The sequence below is a fragment of the Bos indicus genome, chromosome 10 (genome assembly GCF_029378745.1).
Source record: "Bos indicus isolate NIAB-ARS_2022 breed Sahiwal x Tharparkar chromosome 10, NIAB-ARS_B.indTharparkar_mat_pri_1.0, whole genome shotgun sequence".
Taxonomy (NCBI): Eukaryota; Metazoa; Chordata; class Mammalia; order Artiodactyla; family Bovidae; genus Bos; species Bos indicus.
The window spans coordinates 9302210-9315202 of NC_091769.1; the positions used below are offsets into that span (position 1 = coordinate 9302210).

Below are 12993 nucleotides of genomic sequence, written 5' to 3' on the forward strand. Positions count from 1 at the left end.
GAGGAAGAAACAAATGGTCTTTGGATATGGTGGGACAGAATGAAGAAGTCACACTATATCAGAAAGAACAAAATATCTCTACCAGCACTTCCCAAGTAGTTGCAACAGGAGAAGAGCATAATTACTGTGCAATACATTCATGGCACAAAAGGAAAAAAAGTGCAAAAGACAAATTATTCTGTAAAAAGATTCTCCATATATCAAAAGAAATTCTCTAGCAAGTTAGTAAGAATGTGAACCACCCCCCAAAAAAATACCTCATATATTCAAATCACAGAATAAAGGAAAGAGTGAAACCTGAGTAAACTTAAAAATGAAAGCAATATCATTACCAAATTAAGTAAAAATTATAAGTAACAGACTTCAGGTCACTGAAAATCAAATTACTAACACACACACAAAAGACTGGAGATGTACGAATGCAAATAAAAAGGCAAGCATTAAAGCAATTATTTAAAGAGGTGACAGACACAGCAAAGGATTATAAAATAGAAAAATCTGTATTCCTGAAGCATATAATTGACAAGGAGTAAGAAAAGAAGTTTGACCATCAAATTAAAAAACTAAAACATAAAAAGACAATTCCCTAAAATATAGAAAGAAGTGAATATACAGAGCATATAGAATGATCCACACCGAAGATGCAACGTTGCTAATCCTCTAAATATTTTAAGAAAAAATAAACAAGCAAAAAACCATCTTTTTGAGGATTCAAACCAACAAAAAAATAGAGTTACCTGCAGAAAAGAAAAATCTGTGACTACAGAGCTCTCAGAACGTGTGACCCAACAGTATTACATCTGGCCGAGAAGTCATGTGTAAAAGTAGCAAGACATTTCAAACATAGAAGACCTAAGAGAAGACTGACCCACGAGTCCAGTCAAAATATCAAGTGTGACAGCAATACTGCAAAATCTTGAAATTTTATCTCTCATCTACCCATTCTTAAGAAGGGACTGGAGGATGTGCTCCATTCTGGAAGACCAAAAAAGAAGACAGTACAGACAGGAAGGCCTAAGAAATAGAGGATTTAACACAGAAGAGAGAAGAAATTAAGTCCCAGGACAACAGCTGTGTAGCAAGCCTAGAAAGCAATCAGATTAGAACAGGAGGATATAGAGCCTCCAGGACGTCTCCTGGAAGAGTATGAAGTTATTGGAATACTAGATATACGACAACGGTACTGACTGGAATGTGTTCAGCTATATGTAACAGAAATATCAAGTCACCCACATGGAAAACTTTCCCCCACCCCCGCCAAAATTCCAGACTGTGGCTTCATCTTCATGCCTGCCAAATGGCTGCTGTACCTGTATTCATCACACATACATTCCAAGAAGAAACAATGAAAAAAAGGCAAAGGGTAAAATCAGGAAGTCTGCCAGGAAAACAATGGCTTTCCTAGAATCTCAGCCAGAATATCTCCACAACTATTTCAATTTCTCCAACTGGTTCATACAACCATTACTTGACTCCAAGGGAGTCTGAGAGGAAGTTGGTTATTTTTAACTGGATGTATTGCTACTCTGAACAAAAATCAGGATTCTTTTATTTAAGACAGTGAAGCTAGGGGTACTCTTTCTACCCCCTTCTGATGCCTATGTCAGAAGCTTTCTCTATCTCCTTTATACTTTAATAAAACTTTATTACACACAAAAAAATAAATAAATAAATAAATAAAAAGTGAAGCTAGAGAGTTGATATTTGGTAGGCAACTGGTAGAATCTCAACAACTGCATATAAAATAATATTTGGAGATGATTTAATTTTCTGATGGAGAATGTCGTGTGCTTTGTTAATAGTGACATGATAAACTAGGCAATTTCAATTCCAGAAGGGAGTGCTGAAGAACATTCAAACTACCAGAAATTGCCGGGAGCCGGCATATTGCATATTGAGTGCAGCACTTTTCAGGATCTGGAATAGCTCAACTGGAAATTCTATCACTGCCGGTAGCCAGTGTGAGGAACTCCGCCCATGACAAAGGTCATGAGGAAGGAGGCTCGGCATACGCAAAGGCGGGATCGAGCTTCAGGAGTCCCCCTGGAAATTCTCGAGCATATACCCCCAAAACCAGTCTGCCTACTTTCTGCTTTGTGCTTTCACCTACACCTCTGACTTTACGGGGGGCTGTCCCCCACTACCTCTCTGAAAAAAGTTAGCTTACAGCTCCAGTTAATAATTCCTGGGTGTGACAGTGTTTAACCTACAAACTCCTTTGGAAATCCTCTAGCCTGCCTGAATAGGTTTTTCCGGCCACATGTGATTGTTCAGAGCCTCCCAACTGTGAGAGGCAGGAGATGTTCTAAACTGTCTAAACACAGATTCTTTTGAGTAGTTAAAAGATTGATTAGAAATTGTATTGGTGAAGGGATTTTCACTTGTTGGGCCAATGTTTGCTGCTAAGTTTCCATATCCCTTACCTACTGTGTCCCTGGCAGTGTATTGGTTAATATAATTGGTGTAAATAGTAGCTTTAATGTTTGTAACCTGGGACCCTTGAGTTAATTCTTTTTCTTGTTGTAGCCCACCACACCTTTGCGCTGTAGGAATGCAACTTTATCTAATGCTTTTGGAGGGTGGCTCCTGACCAATCACCTTTAGAGAAAAATAAGTTTTCTGAAGAAAAGGTCTTAAAATGTTAACAGGCCTCCGGGCCAGAAGATGATGCAAATCACCTAAGCTTTTGCATATGATAAGTTTGCAGGAAGAAAGCCTGGCTTGCTGCAAGACTCTACCCCTTCCCCCATTATCCTCTGTGCATAACTTAAGGTATAAAAACTACTTTGAAAAATAAAGTGCGGGCCTTGTTCACCGAAACTTGGTCTCACCATGTCGTTCTTTCTCTTACCTTCTGGCTGAATTATTCAGCCTCTTTTCTCCACTGAATTTCCTCACTGAGCTATCCTTATTTCAGCCTCTTTTCTTCACTGAATTTTCCTACTGAGCTATCCTCATTCTATTACTCTTTATATCCTTAATTAACATTTAATTAAGCAATTGTTTCCTGATCTTCGCCTACGCCGTCTCTCCTTCGAATACCCTGGTTCAGCCGGGGCTGGTCCCCGGCAAGAAATTGCGCTCATTTCGCATGCTAGCACCATATGTATATATAGTGCTCTCTCTCTATATATACACACACACATATATGTATTATATGTAAAGATATATATATTATGCATACACAGTATATATCTTTATATTATATATAATATATACATGATATATAATATATATACATAATACATATATCTTTACATATAATACACATATATAGGGCTATATAGCACCATATATATAGAGATAGATAGACATTACTTAGAAATGGAGAAAGTTAAATGCACACAAATATGAAAAGGCCTAAAAGAATTTGAAGTAGTTGATCCAGGCATAGAAAAAAGTGGGATAGGAAAATGTTGTTTCTTATAAGCCTTGCAGTATTCTTTTAACCATACACGTTACTTGAATAAAATTTTAATGTTTCTTTAGAAAAGAAACTATGTAAGTTTAAAAAAGCCAAACAAAATAAACTATAAACAACAACAACAAAAAATAAGTAACTGGTAAGATAAATGCTCCATAACCAATGAAAGGAGAGACAGAGACCTCATTTCAGTATCGGCACGTGGTCCATAGTTTCCCATTAAATTGCACACTGAGCCCTTCCTTCCTCAATAGTTGTCTGAAACAGTGAGCAAAAAACTTTTAAATGTGCATTGTAAAGCATGGATTCTGCCCCAAGCTTCAAGCTTTTGTTTTTTAAAAAATCCAGAGGATACCAAATTAGATTCAAATACAGCCCACTAGTAAAACAAAATACAAAATTTATTTTACAAAGAAAATTAACCTGTAAAGAAAGTTTAAAAAAATAATCTCTAACACAGGTCCTCTAAAACAGGACCTAGATGTGGAGTTTTGCATTTTTTCCCCAAATACCTTTATACTTGCAGAAAATTGCTAATCAAGAAGTATGTACATGAACTTTGTGTTCTGATGAGTTCTTATTTTATAGCTACCCTTGAAAAACTTAAAAAACCTATCTTAAAAATACTTTAAACAAAACTGTAAACTTGGAATTTTCTTACACCTATATAAGCTCTTACAATTGAAGTACTGATATAATGGGAGGAAGAAAAGTAAAATTATTGCTTCAAATTTCAAACTGGAATATGTATTTCCACCAGAATTTATTATCTGGAATCATATACTAAAATGTAACTGTGAGCTACAGAATTTTAAGTTCTAAACTAGTGAAGTAAAATATTTTGATAATTATTGCAAACCCATCATCTCCTAGAGAAAGTTCAACTTTAAATTCATAAAATTAAAGACATTCTTATCAGGCCCAGTGACATGAGTTTCACTTCAGTCTTTAACTAATGCCACAAACATTTTTTAAAAAATCACTCTTAAAATTTACTTGCTGCTTTGTAACATTTATTTTAAAAAATCTATTACTTCTACAAAAGCAACTTTACTATTAGAGACTTACATCATTTATACTTTCACTATTCTCCTACAATAAGCTTGAATGATACAAAGAAAACATTGAAGTAATTTTATATCCTTGAAAATTATACAAAGTTGACCTAGAATTTAAAAAAAAAAAAAAGCAGCCACTTGGACTGCAAAGAGTAAGGTAAATTTAAGAAAATAAAAATGCAAATATGCATTTTAGCAGTCCCTTGAATTTATTAACCTAAAAGGTTTAATTTCCATTTTCCTGCATCAGCTGTATTTATAAAATGTCGTGCCCTATAAATATGCTGTTATTTTCTATAGTCAAGCACCCTCTTAACAAATCTTCTCATTAATATGTAAATTTAAAGTCAATCGGTCTTCTCCCTGACAGCCCCATGAATTCCTAGTGCACTGTATAATCGGCTTTGACTTGGCATCCACTATTTATCATCAAAGATGTCAGTTAGAAAAATTATGGAAAATGCACTGCAATTGATATGACTGCAATCTACTTTGTCAACACTTAATTGTTCCGCAAATCATACATTTACATATAAACAGCCTAAATACTGATCTATAATGATGCAAATAAACTAAATTAAAAATCGCTTCTGCCCCTGAAGAAGCTTGTTTGTATATGATGTGTTCATTTGAGGACTTACTAACAAAAAAGCATGTACATCAGTCCATCTCAGAAAGAACTTCTAATTTTCAATTCCTTAAAAAAAAAAAAAAAATTTTTTTTTTGGCTACTCTTCAAGCATATGAACACAAACAAATATTTTAAAGAATTCAATGAGAAACATAATTTTTCTCTTTGAAAAGCAAAGTTAATTATGGTTGTTAGCTAACTGTAATGTTTGAGCACTAAGGATTAGGGAGGGGGCTTCAAAATTAGCTTTGACTAGAACAGGGCTTCCCTGGTGGCTTAGACAGTAAAGAATCTGCCTCTAATTCAGGAGACCCAGGTTCAATCCCTGGGTCAGGAAGATCCCCTAGAGAAGAAAATGGCAACCCACTCCAGAGTTCTTGTCTGGAGAATTCTATGAACAGAGGAGTTTGGTGGGACTTTCATGGACTTTCACACAGTCAGAAACTTATTAAAGTAAACAAAAAATATATCTTAAAAAGTCATGAGCAAATATATATAAAGGAACGAATTATGAGAAGACTGATTTTTATTTCACCATGTGCTTCAACTGCTTCTATAATTTTAAAAAATACATATGATTATAGTTAGCTACACTCTTACAAATGTTCTATTTAAGTGGTTTTCTTTCTTTCCATTTCTTAAGCCAAGGAGCCTTTCTCAAAGGAAGTCATACATATAGCTGCCTATGAAAGGCAAGCAAAGGTGAAGCTGCTCCATTTGTAACGGTGGCAAGATCCCCAGGAGTAGCACTGCCCACCCTCCCCTGCAACCCCTGTGGTTGCTCCCGAAGCAGAGCTAGCTTCCTGAGGACAGAGCTGCAGAGCTGGCAACTACAAAATTTGTCAACTAACCTACAGAATTTAGAATAATGCCAACGTCAGACTGCAAAGAAGGCAAAGAAATGAGGGAGTGCAATTCCAGTGCACCCAGAACAACGATCAGACTTCATCTCATGTTTGTAAAAATTGATGTTCACAGAGTTACACATGAAAACACAAAGAATGCACTACAGTATCAATTTTTAAAATTATCTGTCAAAAGAGTAAATATATATGGCAGTGTAGATGTTAACTGTTGGGCTTTTTGAACAGCTTTAACAATTAATTTTACCTAAAATAAAATTCAAGGAATAGAAACAGAGACAATTACAAAAAGAGATATTTGAAAATCTATTTTAGAAGGTAAGAAAAATACACTTTTTTAAAACTCTAGATTCTACATAATGATAAAGCATGGATCACTTGCATACAGTTACTGAAAATGATTCGATGATGACAGGAAATTAAAATTAAAAAATTTTAAATAGTGACAATAGCTAGATAAGATAAAAAAACCTATAATCTTACAACACAGGAAAAAAAAATATATATATATATGAATAGCATTCTGGAAAGTGACTGGCTGAAATCAAACAGATAGCTATAGCTATTAGCAACAAAAAAATCTCTCTTCCAAGTTACCACTGAAGGAAAGGGTCAAGACACTTGTAGCATGGACATGCTGCTTAATCCAGCAAAACTGCCTTCAAAATTTTACTTTGTTCAAAGCTAAAATTTCATCAATCTAAGAGCTCTATGTGGCATTAGATGCAGTAACAATACTTGGTAAATGCAGAAAACACTGATAAATATTTTAAACATTTAAGTTCTTAAATATCTGAAAACTGGATACATCATATAAAGCAAGAATTATGAACATTTTCCCTTTTATATGTTTTTCTCTCACTTTAATATTATTTCTAATTAACAAAAGCAATTAGTACTGAACATTCGATCAAAGCCTATTCATAAGCTTGTGTAAAAACCACTATGACATAATTGCATGGTAATCTGGTCTTTTACTTTCCATTCTGTTTTTAAAATCTGTAATACTGCTTTTTAAAAAGACAAAGAAATATCATTAAGTATAGAATGAATGCAAGTGCTATTTTATAATACTCAGTGATTTCTTTAAACTAGTTAGTTTACCCTTAAATCTTACATATACACTGATATCTCTATTGCAAACTATGAAATAAGGTTTTCTAGCTTGTTAATGTAATGAAAGAAGTAAGGTATGCTTCTAAAGTTCATCGGCACAAAGAAAATAACTTCACTGTAAGGTATACTTAATTATTAATTTTACTAAAGTTCTACCAGCTTAAGTGAAAAAAAGTAAAACAAACATTCTAGAAATATAAAACCGGGGAAAAAGTAGTTGAGTTCACAAACAATTTACCTGTAAAGGTGAGAAATTATCTTTGGTATAAATTCACGTTAGAATCACATTATGTACTTTTACAAGTGAGTGCCTGGAATAGTTGGGTCTGAAAGGTATGAAACTAACAACCAAAAAAATCCATCATTTGGCAATGTCACTGCCAACACTTTATCGAGCTGCTGTTCCCAGCAAAGGCCTCTTGCCAGGCCTCAAACCAAAAGTTTATTCACTATGCCATTAAACATGCATCAATCAGAGCCAAAACAATGAACAATTATCCATGCATTTATGCTCGTTTTCTGCTTTCCAAAAGAACGTGAAAAAAATCAGTCCTCCTTAAACATGCAGATTTTTATATTTTCCTGCTCTTAAACCTGTACACACTTTAGAAGCCGCATCCGTTTTCCTAGTTCACTGTGTAAGCACAAGATCATTCAGCACTTACCTGTCTCCAAGGACTGACAAACTGAGTGCGGGCATACCGGGTTAGCATGTGGATGATCACAACCTGGCCCCACTCTTCTACATCAACCAGTAAATTACAGAGCTTGCGGTAGTTCTTGTGAATGAGATCTATTCTATCCGGGCAAACTTCTTCGAAAGCCATGACAACACTGCCAGCCACCAACTAGAAAAGAAAGAAATAGCAACTCATTAAAAAACGTTTTCCTCCCATCAAAGATTCTACTCGGGCATTACAGAGATGCAATCAGTGTTATGGCAATCAGTAAAATATTCAGTCATTTGACTAATAAAATATCCATGTTTGAATAACAAAAAATTTTGAAGAGTCACTGCCCAAAAGAATAATATTGATAGCTGAAACATATCTGAAAAGCTAACACTTAGAATCAGAAGTATTAGTATTAGAAATTGTTTTTCTTATTTCATCAGGTTAAATTTCAATGGACTGTTCATACATGGATTAGACATATTAATTATGGGCAGTTTGCATTTTTAAACCTTACCAAAACTCTGAAGATTCATTACACAGCACAATAACAAAGACCATATCATGTCAGTTTAAAATGAGAATGACAATTTCACCACGTTGTTCAGTCGCTAAGTCACGTCTGACTCTCTGCAACCCCATGGACTGCCGCATGCCAGGCCTCCCTGTCCTTCACTATCTCCCGTAGTTTGCTCAAACTCATGTCCATTGAGTCGGTGATGCTATGATGAATCTATCTTAAAATGTGTGCTGAACTCATAAATGTCTTTCGAACAAAAACACTTTCAAATCTTACATATTTTAATCAACCTGTTAATTTCTACCAACATAATTTATTTACAAGAAATACTGGCTACAATTTTAGAACATTATTATTATTTATATAATGATGTATGTAAGTTGAAATAAGACAGTACCAATAAAAGGAAGCTTTTCTCCCAAACCATTTAATTAAACACAAATGCTGTTTTTGGAATTGTTTTTGCAAAGTGATGAAATTAAGATTTCTTTAGTATAAAGACACAAGCTAAGCAGAATATATAATAGACAAATACTTCTATATATGTACCACTGATATGTGTGGAGTTAGCCAACAATATAATATGGTTTTGAAAAAATAAATTAATATCATATTCTTTCTGAACACTAGGGATCTTCATTTTAGTGTCTAAAATTTCCCCAATGTCTTAAAATAAGCAATTAAACAGAAATAAAACTGACTGAAATGGTACTTTTTGAAAAATATTAGATACAGTGGTATTCATATTTTTATTGTTTGTCCCTCTACTTGGCTGACATTTAGTTTATTAATATGCAACCAACAATACAATTGAAAGAAAACAGCTCAGAATATAGACCTGCTATTATGCTAAACAAGTTTCCAGTCCTGCGGGGATTTTATGAATTACCAATCAGTATAAACGTGAAGCTGCATTTATTGACTCCAGCCCTGCCCAAGTACTGGTGCCTGCTGGTCCCAGCATGTATGCACCTCAATCGAAAAAGCAAAGAATTGATTATTTGTGTGAACTAAATAAAAATGTATTATACGTATAATTTTCTATTTGCTATTGATATGGGAAGGAAGTTATGTTTGTGTTTTCAACTCCACATTTTGATGTCTTCCGTACAAATCACTCTTCAGTAATAATATTTCTAAAAGATGAGAACTGTTATCATCTAAAAATCTCTTAAAACAACTAAGTTTATGACATCAAACTATAGAATAACATGGTATTTGTAAAACATTTATATTTACATATGTTTTATACATGTCAATCATATTAATTAAGCTATATTTTTTTAAATGGTTAGGGTGCTAAAGAACAAAAATGAGTAATATCACTTAGAATGAAGTAATATATGAAACCGAAATGGGAATTCAACAAAGTTTGAATTTAAGGAATACTATGTAAAATCAAGTTATTTTGCCTAAACCTAGAGATTATTTTTTTCAATTATGTTTAGACACCAAACAATTAAATGGAAAATCAGTTCCCACATGGTACTAAATTTATCAAAACAAGACCTACAGGTATAAAATAGTTCTACAGAATTAACAAACAACATTAAAATTGAAAAAGTAATTGTTTAAGTTCAGGTAAAGTTTATGGAAACACATAAGTAACTAGGAAAAATATTATAAAATCATCTTTTTTCTAATGATTTTAGATATTTCATTCATCATATGGTTTTAACAGTTGACCCCAGCCTAAAAACTGCCAGAAGAATTGGATAATTCTGGTATATTAAATGTTCAATATTCTATAAAAACTTACAGAATTAAAATAAAATGATCTACTGAGATTTGAAAACCAAAAATATTGGTTTCCCAAAAACAGACAGTTAATTTCCATCTCACTGTGTCAATAGTAGCTTTTTACATAAGGGGAAAAATAAATCACTCCAACGAAACTAGCAATGAGCTCATCAAATTCAAATGCAGTTTTCCATTTATGTATTTTTTATATTAAAGCAATAAACATGGCTCATTTATCTTCCCTTGGTTGCCACGTTTTTCTGTGCTGTTGCTATGAACTTCAGCCATTAGCTGTGCTCCAAGGTAAACTACATGAACCATCAACAAAAGTGACACTCCATCTATGGAGTTCATATTTCCTCCAGATTATCTATGCTAGTTGACAAGCTGGTAATGAAAAAAATCACACTAAGCAAATGGTTCCTCTAATAACAATAAATTTTCTATAAAATTATGAAGGGTACAAAACGTTTCCTTGCATCTATTTTGTCATGAATTCTAATTAACGTTGGAAAAACCTGAGAGTGCTGGGTCATCACAAGAAGTGCATCAAGGTTTGATTGATAATATGGTATAAGTTGGCCAGTGCTGCCAAGATTTTCTTCTCTTAAATTAATGGCCATCCAACCTGCCCTAATCATACAGCCCAAATGATATTCCCCTTCTTATTTCAATTTTCTTGAGGCATGGAAAATGGGAAAGATCAGTCATTTATCTTCTAATAGCTGGATAATAGATCTATCACAATAAAACATCTGCACAAACTCAGAGGTGTGTTTTTTGCCCATAAGAGTGAAGCTTTTACCAACATTAAATCAATAACTTATAAAATAGTGTCTTACCCCCACAGCTTAGCTATGAACTACCAATATATTCATTAAACATCATTTTGTAGCTAAATTAAGGAGAAGAAACTTTGTCACCAAAAAAATATAAATAAACAACTCAAATTTTCAGTAGGCACTGATCTAATTTGTTTTCCTAAGAAGCCATTTTCTATTAGAAAGTTAAATGCTACAAAAGGATTTCTTTAAAATTAACCTGAAAGGAAAAGGAAATAAATACCACTTTGCTTTTGAGGTGTTCTAAATAAAAGAAAGAAGGTTCACTACAAAGCTTAAATTGCTCAATAAATATAAATTTCTACATTTTAAACAAAAACGAGAAAGTGTTATAAATTTTAAAAAGGAATTTACACATCCGAAAGGTTTTCAGTAAAGAAGTGTTTCGGATACGTTGAATAGAGAAAATATGATGAAAATGGTAAATCTAGGAAAATACAATAAAGAAATTATATTAAAAAATATAACAGTTGACTGTATGATTAGCATAAATAAAAGTGTTCCCTTAATTGCACTGACATGGTAAGCTCTTATATCTTTTAAAATTTACAGATACAGACCCCACAGGCTTAGCCTACCGGGCTCCTCCTTCCATAGGATTTTCCAGGCAAGAGTACTGGAATGGGTTGCCATTTCCTTCTCCAGGGGATCTACCTGACCCAAGGATTGAACCTGGGTCTTCCGTGTTGCAGGCAGACACTTTACCATCTGAGCCACCAGGGAAGCCCAATAGATACCTTCAGACAATAGCTATCTAAGTAATTCTAAGATGTTTTTCTAGTTATATTACCATAACTGTATTCCTAAACCCAAAGTGACTTATTTTGAGGAAAGGACTTTTCATATGACAAATATACATATTTATCTAGTAAAAGGGAAAAACACTTCTATTTTAATAGGCCTTTTATTTCTACCTTTTCTTAAAATCAGAGTGACACAACTAATTTTGAAATCTCAATTTCAATAAAATTTTCCTTTAGACTAAAAGAAGCAACAGAAGGTAAATCTCAAAATCAACAGAGATTAAATAGAGTTCTTAAACATATTAATACCTTTCAAAATTTATTTATCAGCAGCAACAGCAATGTCATCATCATTATCATCATGATCCCAAAAAGCTCCTGCTGACAGCAAATAAACTCCTTTTAAAATGTGGAAATAAATTAAATTTGGATCATTTAATGAGGAAATTTTAAACAAAAATGATTTAGGTTTTTTATTTTAAATATTAATGCTAACACTATTAATTAGTGGGGAAGAAATATAGCTATATCACTTCAATATATTATATCTGGCAAGAAAAAGTAATAATAAAGATAAGATCAATAAATATCTATATGGATATCATAATGTTTTCAATCTTTTTACATCAAACTATAAGCATACAAAGGAAAAAATAATCAGAAAACATTCACAAAACATAAACACTTAAATACTGGGTAGACAACTTAATTACTGGGTAGAATGTTAATGCTACCTGGGGAAACGTGAATCTCTGAACGCAAAGTCAGAGAAAGCAAAAAGATTAAAATCAAAGCTCTAAGCAACACTAAAATACTTTGGAATTACCAAACTTTAATTACATGTAAGTAGAAAATAAGTTCTAAAATCAAAGAGTTATCTGTCATTTATGTATCACAAACCTTACAAAGATCTATGATAGTCTGAAACAACTGCCCAGAATAAAAGCAGACACGAGTTAGAAGTGGGCATAAGAGAGAACTGAAAGCAAGAGCAGAGAGAAAGAGAGGAGCCTATGTGTGAAAATACAAAAAAAAAAGATTCCTGGTAGATCAGAGCAGAAGATGAAAATCAAAACAATTGATGAAAATTATCCACACAAAAAAATCCATGATGAAGCAAACAAACAACTGTCACGTAACACTTCAAAATGAATTAACTTGCCTCAAAGAAGCATTTCAAGATCACATAAATGAACTGAAACTGAAAATCACAAAACAGAAATGAACAAAAGACAACAGGAAGAAACAGAAGTTGATTGAAACCAGAAAAGAAATAACCAGACACCTTAATTAAACTGCAAAATGCCCCCGGCAGAAAATAGTTGAATAAAAATTTAGGAAGGGGCATTTAAGAAAAGTACAAAAAGAACCAAGAGAAAGAAAGC

At 33.3% G+C, this 12993-nt stretch overlaps 1 protein-coding gene across 2 annotated transcripts in view; it reads right to left on the reverse strand.

The window, feature by feature from the left end:
• Positions 1-12993, reverse strand: part of AP3B1 (adaptor related protein complex 3 subunit beta 1) — a 236805-nt gene that overhangs the window by 157498 nt on the left and 66314 nt on the right. For both annotated transcript variants that reach the window (XM_019968085.2, XM_070796867.1), the window contains one exon: positions 7758-7940. In XM_019968085.2, coding sequence (XP_019823644.1) covers positions 7758-7940 — 183 coding nt within the window. The remainder of the gene's footprint in view (positions 1-7757; positions 7941-12993) is intronic.